At 47.0% G+C, this 16,241-nt stretch overlaps 1 protein-coding gene across 2 annotated transcripts in view; it reads right to left on the bottom strand.

Annotated features, from left to right (window-relative positions):
• The window catches only part of SASH1 (SAM and SH3 domain containing 1), a 264,505-nt gene that overhangs the window by 81,427 nt on the left and 166,837 nt on the right, over positions 1-16,241 (bottom strand). For both annotated transcript variants that reach the window (XM_081251035.1, XM_081251034.1), the window contains exon 5: positions 387-427. In XM_081251035.1, the coding sequence (XP_081107161.1) occupies positions 387-427 (41 nt within the window). The remainder of the gene's footprint in view (positions 1-386; positions 428-16,241) is intronic.

Here is a 16,241-nt window from a genome sequence, read left to right as displayed (position 1 = left end):
GTAGCACCATTTCCCTGTGATAGAGAAAAAACTGCAAACAACTTACATGCCCGGCAAAGAAGAGATTGGTTGATTCAATTATGGCACATCCAATATGACAGAATATTATGCAGACTTAAGAATTTTACTGTAAAAAAATACTCCATCATGAAGGAACATGCTCAGGATATATTCAATTGTAGAATACAATCCATATTATGCTTTTTTGAAACCCAAACAAATTCAGAAAAAGAGAGGAAAGCTATACACCAAAATCTTAACAATGTTTATTTCTGGGTAGAAGGATCCTTTGTGGTTTTTGTATGTTCACATACTTATGTGTTCCGCAAAGTAGTAAAAGAAAATAATTAATTAAAAATGGTTAAACCAAGAAAAGTGGTACTGACCTACAGAGCTGTCTTCCGAGTGTGACTTATGAAGAGGATTCCTACAAAAGAAAAACAAGTGTGATTACCAGGGAGCTTTACCTTCATGTGAGGACTGAAAACCCTCCTAGCTAGTGGTACCCAGCGTCAATCAACTGAGGAGAGCCAGGGAAATTTCTATAGAATATTTACCAATGGCCTTCCCCAGCCATCTGCTGCCTTTGTCAACACTAATTAAAGGCTCACTCCAGGGTAAGACCTATATTAAATGAAGGGAATGGACTTCATTGGCTGATTGCTGAAGTGCCTTCCATTTCTGTGAATCATTATTTACATGTTAAGTTACTGCCATTGAGAAGTCTCTCATGTAAGTGGGAAAGAGAAGGTAAATAATAATAAGAATATAGACCCGGCAGATGAGTAAAGTGGTCACCTGGAGGACAAACAAGGGGGGTGCAGGGGTTTGTGGACATCAAGCAACAGGAGGTTGGATGCCCCAAGTAGGGAGGCAGCTAGGATGCAGCTCCTCTGGTCCCTTGCTGCCATCTGGCAAGTGCACTACGTGTTTCTCTAGATCTTCCAATTTCAAAGCGAAGCCAGAAGTCTGCATTTCCTTTACAAGAGCGCCACATTTTTATGGATGGCAAATAATTCAATATTTCTAAAAATGTGTCCAAGTTCATTAACACATGTCTGGGCATCAGATTTGGCCCATACCCTCCCCGACCCTAGCTGCCAGTGTGTGACTGTGGATGCAGACGAACTCAAATAACCTGAAAAGTGAACCCGGCCCCAAACCCAGGCGATCAAGCCTTTCTCCAGAATATACATAGACAGATAGCAACTTAAAGGAAGAAGGCAGGGAAACCAAAGAAAGTTAAAATTGGTTCTCTCAAAAGGGGAAGAACAGAGGTGGAGCACAATCTTCCGCTAGGTGGGTCCAGAGCTGAGAGGGCAAGTTCAGTGTCCCTGAGCTTGCTGACCAGGAATCCAGGAAGAAGGAGCCTGCATCGGAACAGAAGCAGGGATGCTCAGGGGGTTTACACCTGAACCTTCACTGCTCGTACGTCCACCCGGATGGAGGCTGGAGGTGGCATCTGGCGAAACACTCTTTAGCGTGAGAAAGCATGGAGGCCAGAGTTCCACTGAAACAATCAGGAAGAGAAGCAGAACGTCCAGTCACTTAGCAGGGATTTTCTGCCTACCTGGCAGGTAAAAAGGACCCCTAGAACTTAAGGTGACCAGAGAGGGGCAGGGGGCTTCCTCTCATGCAGAGTCACCTATGATAAGCCATCTCTCTTTGGAACAGCTGCATCGACGCTGGCTGACTGCTGGCTGCCGTTTGAAGACTTGAGCCCTGTAAGCACCTGCAGACCCCACGTCTGCGAGAAGAGAATTGTTTCTGACTAGCACCACAGCCTGACAGACCCCTGCTGTCCATGAGGGGACAGTAAGAGCAAAGAACAGGAAACAGGGGAAAGGACTCGGATGCTGAAGAGCTAGACTTGAGGCCTGGTTTCTTGCCCTTTCTACCACGCTGCCCGTGCAGAAAACGTACGGAAAATCTACCTCGCCAGCACATTTTGCCACATTTAGCTTCTAGGATATACTCTCCTCCCTCCAATCCACACACAAAAAAGAAAATCCCTAAACATATTCTTACTTGAAAGGCTTCTATGAAATAGCTATTTCAGTTTCCTTCGTTCGGCAAAAACGTGTTGATGCTATTGTGAGTAAGGTACATGGACAATCATGAAGAAGTGGGACGTACAATGGAGGGAGGGTGACAAAACATGAACAAAGTACCAGCAAAGAAGGAGAAGCAACAGCAGGAGGAGGAGAGGGGAGGGAGGGGGGAGGGAGGGGGGAGGGGAGGAGGGGGGAGGGAGGGGAGAGGGCCAGGAAGGAGGAAGAGGATGAAGAGAAGGAACAAAGGGATTCCCTGGTGGCGCGGTGGTTGAGTCTGCCTGCCGATGCAGGGGACCTGGGTTCGTGCCCCGGTCCGGGAGGATCCCACATGCCGTGGAGTGGCTGGGCCCCTGAGCCATGGCTGCTGAGCCTGCGTGTCCGGAGCCTGTGCTCCGCAATGGGAGAGGACACAACAGGGAGAGGCCCGCGTACCTCAAAAAAAAAAAAAAAAAAAAAGAGAAGGAACAAAAACACAAGCCAGGAAGGTGCTCAAGGCCACAGAAGTAGGAGCAAGGCAAATACCAGCAGACAGCTGAGTAGAGTTGGCTAGCTGACTGGGGATTAAGGCAGGAAATCCTTCGGAAAGAATGTTTACGCTAAGGTTTGAATACTTAAATTTTGTTTTTTAAATTTTACTCTGTTGCATTTGTAGCTCAAAGTCATGGTAATACGCCTCAGCCCACCCTACTTCAACTGGCCATGATCTACCAGCACCATCACCAAGCTTTCTGTAGATGACCTCTGATGGCAAAGGAAGTGGCACATTTATTTTTATACTCACACTAAAGACCTAATTGCTTACAACCAACTATATCAACTATCCCTAGCTCTTGATAAACTACTTACCTATGTAATCAACTAAAAATATGTACATGTCTTTCACTTTTTCTAAAAGAAATATTTTCATGGGAAAATGGTCTAAAGAAATAGTACTTTTCTTCAGTCCTTTGTTGGGTTAGAATAATACACTTCATCGAGTTGTAAGGAATTCTGCCCAATTTAATCCAACCCCAATTTTACAGAAAACCATGGTCTCCAGAAATTACAGAAGTGGCGCACGTTTCCCTGACCGGTTACAGACCAGCAAGGAGCTGTACTGAGGTATCACGGGACCGGATGTCTTTCCAAAATACACCTGACTCTCCCCATCTGCATGAAGTGTATATAAAATTGCCCGTTTCAGTACGATTCTTCAAAAATCCAAAGGCTTATTTCTAAGTTTTCAACCAATTTTTCACTCGTGCTGCCCAATGGGAATATCTAATACTGTAAAAACACTCCAAAATTCATACTACAGAAAACTTATATTCTCACTATTACATAGTTATCACAAAATATAATTGTATTTTCCTCTATAAACGCTGGCTTACAACTTTTTCATTATTTTTATCTACCTTCTTCAAATTATCATGTGTTTTGAATATTTACCCTTGGGTTTGCATTTTTTAATCTATTTGTTACATAAGAGGTGCTTCTCCTAGTCATCATTTGCATTTCCCCCAGAATGCCAGCAGATGGCACTGTAGCTTCTTTATTCAGCTTGCTTAGGGCAGCCAGTGGGGATTTTGTATTTAAAATTTCACCAGTTCACAATCTAGATACTGGTCAAAGATAGCAAGCCAATGTTTCATAAGCACGAGGTCCCCCAGCTCATCAATTCACAAAGGGGGTAAAAGGACGCCATATCAAGTTTAATTTGGATGCAGTGAATCTTCCCTACCAACAGAAGCTGGCAGAGAAACAATGCAAAATGCCATCTCCTTTCTCCTCGAGACTGATTATAAAATTCATCCAGCAGGAACAAAAGTCAGTGATGTCACCAAATTCCAAATTCGGATGGCAGGAGGTGGAAGGGGTCATTTACGGATCTCCTGGTGGAAGAAATTGATGCTCAGAAGTCAGTTCTAAAGAGGCCTCCTCAGGCTTCCCTTGTGGTGCAGTGGTTGAGAATCTGCCTGCCAATGCATGGGACATGGGTTCAAGCCCTGGTCCGGGAAGATCCCACATGCCGCAGAGCCACTAAGCCCGTGTGCCACAACTACTGAGCCTGTGCTCTAGAGCCCGCGAGCCACAACTACGGAAGCCTGCACGCCTAGAGGCCACGCACCATAACGAAGAGTAGCCCCGTTCCCTGCAACTAGAGAAAGCCCGTGCGCAGCACTGAAGACCCAATGCAGCCAAAAATAAATAAGTAAAATAAATAAATTTATAAAAACAGAACAAAACAAAGAGGCCTCCTCGTAATACATCCTTCCAGCCGGATACTGCAGACGAAAATGGCAGCCTATTTCTAGCCATCACTTTCACTGTCAACAGGGTAAAAAGGATGGGGATTTCCACGCAGATTTCAACGACTGGGAAGCAATAATTAATATTCGGTTGCACTTTGAGAATCTATTAAAGCATTTAATAGTTTTGCATTTAAAGTCTCTGAACTCAATCTTAGTACCTTTTCATCGATAACTACTACTATTAGACCCCAAAACTGCATAAGTGTAAACTTGCCTCAAGACCCCTAAAACTACTCTAGTCCTCCCTGCAGGTCAAATTCATTTCAGAAAATTATAAGGAATACATGAATTAGATCAAAAAATCAATTTGAGGGACAGCATCCCCAGAACTGAGCCAATTCTTTTCATCCTACACTCCAGTCTTTAGCAACTTCTTTGTGAAATTGCTTCCTTCCTTCATTTTCACTCATTCACTTATTCATTGCTTCTTTCATTCAATAAATATTTATCAAGCTCTCATTCTGAGTCTGGCATCCCTGCAGCACTGAGATCATAGCAGTAAATAAAAGATGGGTAAGATCCCTGTTCCCCTGGAGCTAGGATGGGGGGTGCAGATCGAGAAGTAGGGAGAATTCTAGAAAGGATGGACAGAGAAGGCCTCTCTGAAGAGGTGACAGGTGAGCAGATACCTCAATGATAAGCTGGCATGACATCCACCCCCTCCACTGGGGAAGACTGGTAGGGAAAGAAAGGAGGAAGTAAGAGGTCTACTTGGGCCACGTTCAGTTTGAGGTGTTTGTTGAACACCCCTGCAGAGATATTAGTGAGATAGTTGGATATGTGAGTCTAAGTTCAGGGGACTCATTGAGGACTGGAGTTAAGAATTTGGAAGTCACTTGGATATTTAAAGCCAGGAGACCAACTGAAACTGAACAGAAGCTGAGACTGAGCTCAAGGGCAATCCACTTTTTATGGGTCAGGAAAAGCAGGGGAAGCAGGCAATGGGACTTCTGGGGAGGGGCCAGTGGAGAGAAGGAAAACCAGGAAAGTACACTTTTACCTTTCTGGCTAGAATAATACTAAAATCAATTTAACACAGATGATATTGCTGCCTCAGGCACCATACAGGGTAAATTCTAGGTTGCTCTATTTTTCCATTGAATCTATTGCTTCACAGCAGAGATCCACATAAGACCAGAGTGAAAGAGGAAACTAACAAAGGTCAAAATGAAATTCTTTACGTTTGTATATAGGAGTCCACCTTGCCTAAGGACACAGAGGTGGTCAGAGACTTAACTGTGTGTCTGAGTCCAAAGCTTCACCCACTTCACTGAACATATCGCTTCTCATTGACATGAAAGAAAAATCACATCACATGATACACTAGCCTGGCTCTTGGGTAAGTTCTTGGAATGACACTCAGAAGGATTTGTGAGCAGAGAGCATGTTTTCAACCCCAAATGTGAACATGGCCTATGGGTTTATAAGAACTAAGTATTTCAAAAACACTTTTCAGGATTCGGTTGTGTTACTACTGCATGGTCCTCTTGTCTGCTTGTCGAAGGAAAGGAAGCCACATCATTTGGCTCAAACCCATTTTTCTTCTTTTGTCTATTTATAGATAAATAGCCTAAGGTACCTCCAGGCAGAGACAGCTCTATCTCGTTGTTACATACTTAGGCTGGCACACCAGAAAGGTATAACAAATGCCCACGCATAAAGGAATTCCTAAAATAGACTTTGTGTTTTTGTTCTGATGGACTGTCCAGAAACTTCATTATAACCAAACAAAAAACAAAAGAAAAACTGTTCTAACCTCATTTCTAAGAAAGGACCATGTGTTACATGTTACTGGAAAATGTATACTTAAGAGGTTTTAAATGTTCCTTTATCTTGAGTCTCCGGAAATACACTCATATACATTATTAGTGTATTTCCTGCTGGATTTTGGATCAGAGCTTTTGCTGTGTCTGGGTCTTTGCCTGCATCATCCCCTGGCCTGCCAAGGCAGTCCCCAAAGCCAGCAGCAATTTTCCTCAAGATGCAGAAAAAGGACTGAGGCATCTGTGTTATTGAATTATACGTGCACGGGGGAGGGAGAAGGTAAATGGGCTGAGGGCGTTTTTAGTAGTTAATATTCTCTTTTGCTTTATTCTTTTTTTTTCTCGTTTTGGCCGTACCACGTGGTTTGTGAGATCTTACTTCCCTGACCAGGGAATCGAACCTGGTCCCCAACAGTGAAAGCGCCAAGTCCTAACCACTGGACTGCCAGGGAATTCCCTTCTTTTGCTTTATACCTTACCTAAATATAACAAACTACTCACATTTATATTTTTCATATTTAGTGACAAATCATTTTGTGTAAAATAGGTAATTCCTTAATTTGACATTTCTTATTATCCTCTGGGTAGCAAAGATATTTTTCATATAGGAGCATTTCTTCTCTATTTAATAGAAATAAACATGAAACAAAATTCAGCTCACACTATCCACTGTCTGCCATGAAAATTTAAGGGCCACCCTTTCCCCAGCCACGGGGTAAGGGCTAGGATAAGGCATCCGACATGGAGGGTCCCCACTCTTGGGGTTGGGGGATTGCAGGGAGTGCGTGCCTCCTTAAATTCCGTGCCCTCCGTAATCTCTTGCTTTACCCTTGATGGGGCCCTTCCCAGCCAATAAACCATTGTATTTCATACACACAGTGGAAATTAGCTTGCCAATTTACTGGCTGGGATGGAAGGTAACTCTCTTGCCATGCGGCTGGCTTATTGTTAGAACTCCCTGAATATTCAGTACCGATGACAACGATGGTGACATGTTGTCACCCTGGTGAACACACTCGCCATAGGGGCTTTTTCTTTCATTTCACACTCTATTCCTGGCCTGTACTTTCTGGCTTTTTGTTGAAAGGTCACCTTCCTAAGTGATCAAGGCAAGAACCAAATCCAAGGCCGTGGCCAACACTGCACAGGCTCAGTGCTCACACGCTCAGAAGTCAGGCACACCCGTGACAGCGCTGCCGCAAACCTAAGCCGTATTTTCCTTTTTTATGTGAAGTAAAACTGTGGTGTAAAAACTGTACCTCCCTTGGTGGGTTGTTAGGAGAATTACAGGAGACAGTGAATATAAAGGGCTTAGGGCAGTGCCTGGTGCTTGTTGAGGTCCCAGTAAATGTGACCTCTTACTACTCCCCAGAGCTGCCTCAAACACACGAATATGCTTGGTCTTTGGGCAGGATGATACCACCTTCATCCCACTGAGCACTGCCGCTACTCAGCCCCTATTCTAGACTCCAGCAGTTTCTGAATCACCAAGGTTCCTCTTTCTTATTTTTCTTACATAAACTTGCCTCAAAAAACTGGGACGGATGTAGTGATTTCTCTTCATCTTCTCAATCTCACTTCATACAAGCAATTCATGTTTTTCTCAGAATTAAAAAAAGACAGAAACAAAAACCATCTAACAGCATTGTAAATCAACTATACTCCAATAAAGATTTTTTTTTAATTCCATATTTTCCAAAAAATAAAAAGAAATCAAAACAACAATTGGACAAGATGCCAACACACTTTATCCATTGTTTTCAGCATAGTATAATTAATATTTGCTTATATCCTACTGTCTTCCTTAAGCAGTAAGAACTGTGCCAATTTAGCTGACTGCGTTCAACACAGTGTTTACTAAATAATTCTTCATTTATGTTGAGTAGATTTCCATATGGATACATATCATGGGAAATAATTGGGGCCCATCAATCATGTAATATTAACTCTCCAAAAGAAATGGCAGGGTTTCCAGGTTTAAGTGTGGATATTGTCCCAAAGCAAGAATACCAGGGAATTCCCTGGCAATCCAGCAGTTAGGACGCCTCACTTCCACTGCAGGGGACGCAGGTTCGATCCCTGGTTGGGGAACTAAGGTCCCACAAGCTGCACGGTACAGGCCCCGCCCACCCCAAAAGAGAATACCACCCAATCTTTCATTCCAATTTCAGGAGGGTCTCTTACCACACAAATCAAATTCTCACACTTGGAAAATGCTCAAAGAACATTTGAAAAGTTTGCAATTTCTAGCCATGAGTTTTGGCCTCTTCAAATTTTTCTTATTCTACTCTCTGCTTTATAATATCTTTGGTTTTAAAAATGCCATCAGAATCACTGTAGGTGAGCCTATTCCTTCCATACAAGATGTTTCAAGAGGAGCATCTTATCCAGAAAAACAGAAAGACACAGCCAACCTGGGTGTGCAGCTTGCCTTCTAACAACAATCATTTTTGTTATCCCTCAATCCTCTGCTAATTATATTAGGGAGGTGGAAGTTCTAGGTATTAAACAAGATCTCTTCTGCTGCAAAGCATGCCATTTTTTTTTAACACTACCTGCCCTCACATAGTTAGAATGGACATAGTGATTCCTCTTCCACTTCTCAACTGCACTTTATGAAAGCAGTCCATGTTTTTCTTAAAATGAAAAAAATACACGAATGATTGGACATGATGTCAACATGGAGATGCATGGGCAGCTCACTGGTATCTAGACATGAATGACATAATCTCTAATGTTTCTCTGAGGCCACGACCCAGGAAGCAGCCCAGCACAACGGCTCGCAAGGTGGGTTCTGGAGTCCGACTGCCAGTGTTCAAAGACAGCACTACCATTTACTAACTAGCAACTCTGGACCAGCCACTTAGTCCCACTGAATCCCAGTTTCAGCCTATGCAAGATGGGGACAATGTTATTACTGATCATATGGGTTTTCTAGAGGTTTCAGTGAACTGTGACTTGCATGGTGTTTAGAACATGCCTGCACGTGATAAGCACCACCACCAAGAAGACCGCGATCGTGACCGCTGGCCTCTGCTCTCACCCAGCTCTCCTTATGGGGTCAAGTCTCTCGTAGTCCTTCTCTAGAATGCACTTAGTTTCTCAACATGGAAGGGGTTGGCTCTCTGGCACCTCGGAGGTGACCAACAAGCTCTCCAGGCCAAGAGCAGGGCTCCACCCCTGTTGAGTCTGCAAATCCTTCACAATGGTGCATTGAAAGAGATGTGTGTCCTTTCATTCACCAACTGGTAATTTGTGCCGAAAGTTAATGATGCAGGACACTGTCAGAAGTTTGAGTTTCTTATCTGAAAAGCAGCCAAAAGCCATCTCTCCACAAGGGAGGCCCATGGCCTAGTTGTGTCGCTGCCACAACTTCACTCCGGCTAAGACTATACAAAGTGCAGAAGTGCAGAGCTCAACATGCCCACAGATGGGTGCTGGGGGCAGGGAAAGTCCAACCTGGGATCACAGATGGTCATCCTCCAAGGTTTCTAAAACCTCTCAGTGCATCTCCTCTTTTCCATCTGGGCCACATTCTTCATTTGTGGCCTGCTGGGTCTAACCTGTCTAAAACTGTGCTGTGGATGCCAGCTGTGATGCTCATGGCACTGTGGAAAGTACTGGCATCTATCTCAGCACCGAGAAGTTATAAATGCCTTCCCAAGTGCTTCAGATTTAGTAACTTATCTTCAGAATATCCACGTGACACAGTGGAAGGTATGTAATATTATCTTTATATGAAAGTTCATATAAAAAGGCATCAATAACTAATCAGTCTCTTATAAAAACACCCAAGGATGATTTCTTGCTCAGTGTTTCATGTTTGGTACAGACAATGAAGCCCTCTGCAGCTGGATGAAGGAGATACACACCGCATGGTCCATACCTTCAGGAGCATACAAGATAATTCAGTAGATTATACTGACGCACTGTGAGATACGAACAGTTGAGTGAGTGCTCAGCACTGGCAAGGCCAGTTGATTTCCATTTCAATATCCATTCTCGTCTTCATTCTTACTGAGAGAACCTTGATTTTGCTTGGGTGGCAGTGTGCCCTGTTAAATTCCTCACCCACCCACACTCCCTTGCAGCATGTGGAGGCCAGGTGTCTGGGTTGCCCAAGAAGACATAACTGGAACTTTACAGCAGGGTAAAGTTCTGGGAAAGCTAGTGATTTCACAGTGAGAAGAAACTGACTCAGTTTTCACACATCTTTTGCCCTTTGCCCTTTCCTTTGGTCCTGCCTGAAACATGGGCAGAATGCCCCAGCAGTTGTCATTTTATTATAAGGAAGAAAGTCACATACTAAGGATATGGGAGTAGAGGAAATAATTCCTTGGAATACCTACCTCCAGACTCCTTGCTCTATGAAAAAAATATGCCCCCGTGTGCCTCAACACTACAGATTTGGTTGTTAAGAAGTAAAAATGACAAACTTCTATAAAGCATTGGTCTGGGTTTATCAAGCACATTCATATATATCTCATCAGATTTCAGGCTCACAGAGACCCTGAAAAGAACTAGCCCCATTACACAGATGGAGAGACTGAGGCCTGGAGTATTCATGGAAGTGACTTGTCCCTAAGTCACGGAGCTGGGGCTTAAACTCAGCTCTTCCGACGTCCAATCCAATGTCCTACCCACTAAAAACCAGAGTCACGATACTGTGAGCCCGAAGCCAAAATGATGTGCACTTACTGGCACTGACAGTGCAATTTACGTTTGTGACTTGGCCGCAGGTGGCTGCAGCCCCAGGTCAAGCTCTGACTTTCGATGTTTCCTCAACAGGCGTACAAATTAAAGAGTTAAAAAAAAAAAAAGGGGTCTTGAACTTCGGTTCATTCTCGTTTTGGTGTAAACAGTAAAAACCAATGCCTTCCTTTAACGGCCTCGATGCGAACTTTAATTTTTTTTTGTTTTTTTGGCTGCGTTGGATCTTCATTGCTGCGCACAGGGTTTTCTCTAATTGTGGCGGGCAGGGGCTACTCTTCGTTGAGGTGCGTGGGCTTCTCATTGCGGTGGCTTCTCTTGCTGCGGAGCATGGGCTCTAGGTGCACAGGCTTCAGTAGTTGTGGCTCGCAGGCTCTAGAGCACAGGCTCAGTAGTTGTGGCGCACGGGCTTAGTTGCTCCGTGGCACGTGGGATCTTCCCGGACCAGGGTTTGAACCCGTGTCCCCTGCATTGGCAGGCAGATTCTTAACCACTGTGCCACCAGGGAAGTCCCAAAGTTTACATTTTATTCAGGTTTTTATTATCTTCAGAATTACTAAATTACTGTCAAAACCAAAATAAACCAAAACAGGATTTTATCACATTATTTTCACAACAAAAGCTAGTTTTTATAAAATGAGAACAAAAAAACCTGTAAGTAGATTTGTTTACATTTTTAATGGCTGCTGTTTATTCTGTAAATAGAGCACAATTATTCCTTCCTTCTAGTTATTTCCCCTTTAAAATTTACTGCATATGTGTAATAAATATGTGGTCCAAGAAAGGCTTTTCTGCAAGGAAACGTGGCTGAGATTTGAGGCTGGTTGGATCAACAGGGAAGCACCTGCCTGCTCCTCTGGAAGGCTGTTTGGTTATCAGTATGTGTGATGCAGCCCTGAGCTCAGGAACGGGTGTGGCAAGGGAGTGCCACTCTGCCTGGTACAGGGTGCATATGGGGTAATTTATCCCAGCAGAGGCTGGCACAGTAAGGAAAACCGCCCTTTGGTATTCTTATCAAATTTGCATGGACCAGCAGGGAAAGCCAGGCTGCAGAGAGCTGGCCCCTACCCGCCAGAGCCTCGGGATGGGGAAAGGGAGAGGGGAGACAGGAGGAAAAGAGGCTCCTTTCAATGACCTCTTCAGTCTGTTTCCATGGCGATGGCTCCGGAAGTGGGTCAGAACTTTCTCAGTGGAAACAAACAGTGGCTCCCATTCACCATCACCCAAGCCACGCCGGCCGCACTGGCCGCTGTGCCATCTGGACACAGAGGAACCTGGGGAGGGATGCGGGGTCCAGGGCTGCTGCCAGCCTTTCTTCTGTCAGCTGTTGGGAAGGGAGGGGGGAGTCAGTGAAGCCGCCTCTGAAGGCCAAAGCTGGAAGAGCTGCGGGCATGCAGGGCCCTTCCTGGCTGCCTGATCACGTGCTGGAGGCACAAGGACCAACCGCCTTCTAGGACAGGGGCATGGGAGCCACCTGCCAGCCCTACGTCTCCTGGCCGGCAGCACAAAGGATCGGGTCCTTTCCATAGCGACCACTGCCACAGTCTTTCGTTTTTGTTTTTGGGTGGTTTTTATTGCGGTATGCGGGCCTCTCACTGTTGTGGCCTCTCCCGTTGCGGAGCACAGGCTCCGGACGCGCAGGCTCAGCGGCCATGGCTCACGGGCCCAGCCGCTCCGCGCCATGTGGGATCCTCCCAGACCGGGGCACGAACCCGTGTCCCCTGCATCGGCAGGCGGACTCTCAATCACTGCGCCACCAGGGAAGCCCTCTTTTTTTTTTTTTTTTCATTTTTAATTCCTTCGAGACACAGCTGATGAAAAACGTTTGGATGTTATAAATACTATGAAAATGGGAACTCAAGCTTTCCTATCTTCTCAGATCTCATTTTTTAAATTGAGGTACACTTGACGTATAACCTCATATGAGTTTCAGGTGTACAACACAGTGATGTGATATTTGTATATACCGTGCAGTCATCACCACAGTAAGTCTGGTGACCTCATTTTTAGATCCCCGCACATCGCCTCTGCCACATCCTCGTGCCCTCCACATTCAAAGCCATGAAGGGGCTGCCGACTCCTCCCTGAACTTTGTAATTCCGCTGGCTGGTCTCACTCTGCTCTCGGATTGATTGCTTCACATCCTTCCTCCTGATTCTGTGGCTTCATCTGAAGTGACGCACGAGCACCTGCTAGAGGTGATTCGGACACCAGGCAGCGCTGCCAGGGACACCATGACGGTTACTGACGTCCACCAGCGTCATCTGAGCGGCCCCGGGATCCACTGGTGACTGAGGTGCGGAGAAGAAGCACAGAGCTTCAATCCGACTGACGAGAAACAGGTTTTGGCAGAGTTCGTAAAGCCAAGCTGCTGCTTGAGAACCTCCTGGGAAACTTGTTACAGGCTCCAGAGTTCCACGTTTGGAGAATCCGATTCATCGGGGCTGGGTGGGGCCCGAGGGTCTGTCTTCAACAAGCCCTCCAGCTGACTCTGCCTTGCGGATGTGCTTGGAACCACTGTTGGAACCCGGTAGAAAATGGGAAACGCGTTCCCCATCCTCCCTTCTCCGCCCCCTCCTTGTACTCCACCACCTCCAGAATATGGAAAGCAGTACTGCCAGTGAGGTTTTCAGAAGCGAATACAGAATACACTAAGCTAAAACAAGCAGCCGATATGCTTCAAGCGTTTTCCTGACTGTGAGGTTTTATTTGGACAAAGCTTTTAGAGAAGGTCGGGGCAGGGTTGAGCCTTGACTTCGGGAGCTGTGGTGGATCTGCAGCCCGTCACCTTAGCTCAGCTGGACTACGTTTCCCAGATCCCCTCCCCCGACCGGGTCAGCGTGGGCCATGTGAGATGGTTCACGTGAGGTGCGCAAAGCAGAAGCGGCGTGGTAGCTGTTTTCCTTCTGGGCTTCAGGGTCAGTGCAGGGCATGAGGCCCTGCTAAGGCCAACACATGTCGTCACGTGTCCCCTGGGTCACTGAGTGGCAGGGCAGCAGCTGGGCTGCAGTGCTCGCATTCCTGCCCAGTCTCCTCCTCGGGGTCTCCGATCCTGGGCCTGTGGCTTGTTTCCCTCCCGGGGAAGGATGCCAGCCCCTCCTGCAGGTTCCTGATGTTGGAGGCTTGCTGGGTGGTCGTGAAGATGACCGGGTTTCAGCCCATCCTTGTAGGCGGCGATCTGTCCTCTTTCCTCACTTTCCCACATCATTTCTGCCCCAAGTGCCAGTCCTGCAGACTTCAGGCCACATCCCTGGACAAAGAGGGAGCAGCCTCCATAGACACAGGAGGTCAAAATGCTATAACGACGTGACCCTAACATCTGCTTCTCCAACAGAACCCTGACTGATGGGGAATTTATGTGGCTCTCGGCCCCGCCCCTCCCTGCAGGGGTGGGCGGTCCCTCCTCCTTCAGTCCCTCTGCACTGTGCCTACAGGGTATCATATCACTGCGTCTTGTCTTCTTCGGGGTGTCAGAGGATGGCGACCTTTCCTATCCTGTTCATCTTTCCAGGGCCTAGCATATTCGTCCACACAGCCGAAACATGAAAAGTGTTTATTCAATTGAACTTCACTAGAGGCCTAGCCTGTCTTCCCTAAGTGCATCCATCCTTGTGTGGTCCTGGTGGTGGAGTCTATGATAAAGGCGTGGCGCTGGCAGATAAACAGATCTGGATTGGAATTCCACCACTGCTTCAACCAAGGTTTTTGGACTCGTGATCTTGGGATATCATTTAGCCTTTCTAAACCTCGGTTTCCTTAACTGTCAACTACCATCTACATTATAGTTTTGTTAGGAGGATTTACACACACAAGTTGTAGGTATGGGTCCTCCCTTATCCTGCCAGGAAAGGAATGCTATTTATTTACTGATAGCCACCCCCCTCCCCAGCCCAGTGTTCTGGTCACCTCTCCTGCAGGACAGACAATCATCGGTGGCCACCTCTGCACGCTAAATACCTCCTGCAGTCGCTCGATGCAGCCCAGGCACGTGGACTCAAGCTGGGCTGGGTCAGCTGGAGGCTCCCTCACCAGACGGAGCTCGGGGCCATAGAGTTTTCAGAGGGAAACAGCTGAGGTGGAGAATTCCGGCACAGCTGCTCTTACTTGGAGCCCCTGCGTTCTGGAATGTTGAGCCCCTCAAGTATGCTGCGTGATGGAGCACACACGTGTGCGGCCCACACAAACACATATTTCAGCACGTTGCGACCGCACGGGCTCTGTGAAAACGGTGGTTGTCTCCCGGCCCTCCCCCACCCTCCTATCTTTGGGGCGTTGAAAGGACAGGAGAGTTCATGGGGGAGAGGTGCATTGTAAGTGACCGTGGCCACTACGAGCCGCGTGTCTGGCACCGTCTACTGAGACGCAGGATGGAAACCACAGGTGCACTGCCGTGCCGGGCAGCACCCTACCTTCTGCGGCTGGGGAGAGAACAGCACCTACCTAGGCAGGCACGGCACTGGGTATTTCACACAACCACCCTCGGAAGGGGCTTTTATTCTGCACGTTTTATCGATTAGGAACCCGAGGCTTGGAGAATTTAAATCCCACAACTAGTAGAGCTTAAATTCAGGCTCGGATTCTGTCCAACACCAAAGCTGACACGAGCGACAGTGAACGCGGCGAGCCTGGCCGGTGCCCAGCACGCTTCGGAATGGGTCAGAAAATGAGCGATGTCCCAGGCTAGAAGGAACCCGGAGACCCCCTGACTCAGGCTCACTGCCGTGTCACTGGGAGCTGAAGCCTGGAGGGTTGACAATCACAGACAGACTGGAAGCCCAGTCCCTGGACAGTGACCTTGCCCTCATGGCCACAGCCCTGGCAGATGGCTACTGCTCAACTGATTAAAGCAAAGGAATACAGAATACATATGGTGATGCCTCGCTCTTGGTGCAGCCTATTTATTTTCTGAAACTTATGTTTGCTGTCTGCCTGTCTCACATCGCCCCCTCCTCCCTGTGAGCTCCAAGGACCAGACACTGGGGGCCTGAGTCGCCTTTGGTGCGGCTCTAACGGGCCACGAGTGCCCACCTCCCTTTCCTGGGGGGACAGTGCGGACGCACCCCCCTGAACCGGGCCGAACCGACTTGTGAGCCATTCTGAAGAACGTGCCTCCACAAGGCTGCTGCACTCCTCACACGTGCTCTTTCCCCACGGGAAAGAAGTGGTGTTCCCCTCCACGCCCCACAGCTCTGCCACAAACAGGATGTGGAAACGGGATGCATTAGTCTCAGCTCCGGGGGACACGGCTTGACCTGGATTTCCCAGCAAACCCGCAGGCCTCATCAGCAAGTCTCACTGACTCTGGTCTGTTCCCAAGGAGGACTGATAAACAGTCACCGTGCATGTGGGCTTCTAGAGCTCACGTTTACCGGTGAGAAAGAGAGCCCCGGCTCGTCACACAGGAGTCCACGCGACCACAGGCC

The sequence above is a fragment of the Mesoplodon bidens genome (genome assembly GCF_964165515.1).
Source record: "Mesoplodon bidens genome assembly, chromosome: 12".
Classification (NCBI taxonomy): domain Eukaryota; kingdom Metazoa; phylum Chordata; class Mammalia; order Artiodactyla; family Ziphiidae; genus Mesoplodon; species Mesoplodon bidens.
The sequence above is the reverse complement of the archived record's forward strand: the minus strand, read 5'-3'. Positions and strand labels throughout refer to the sequence as shown.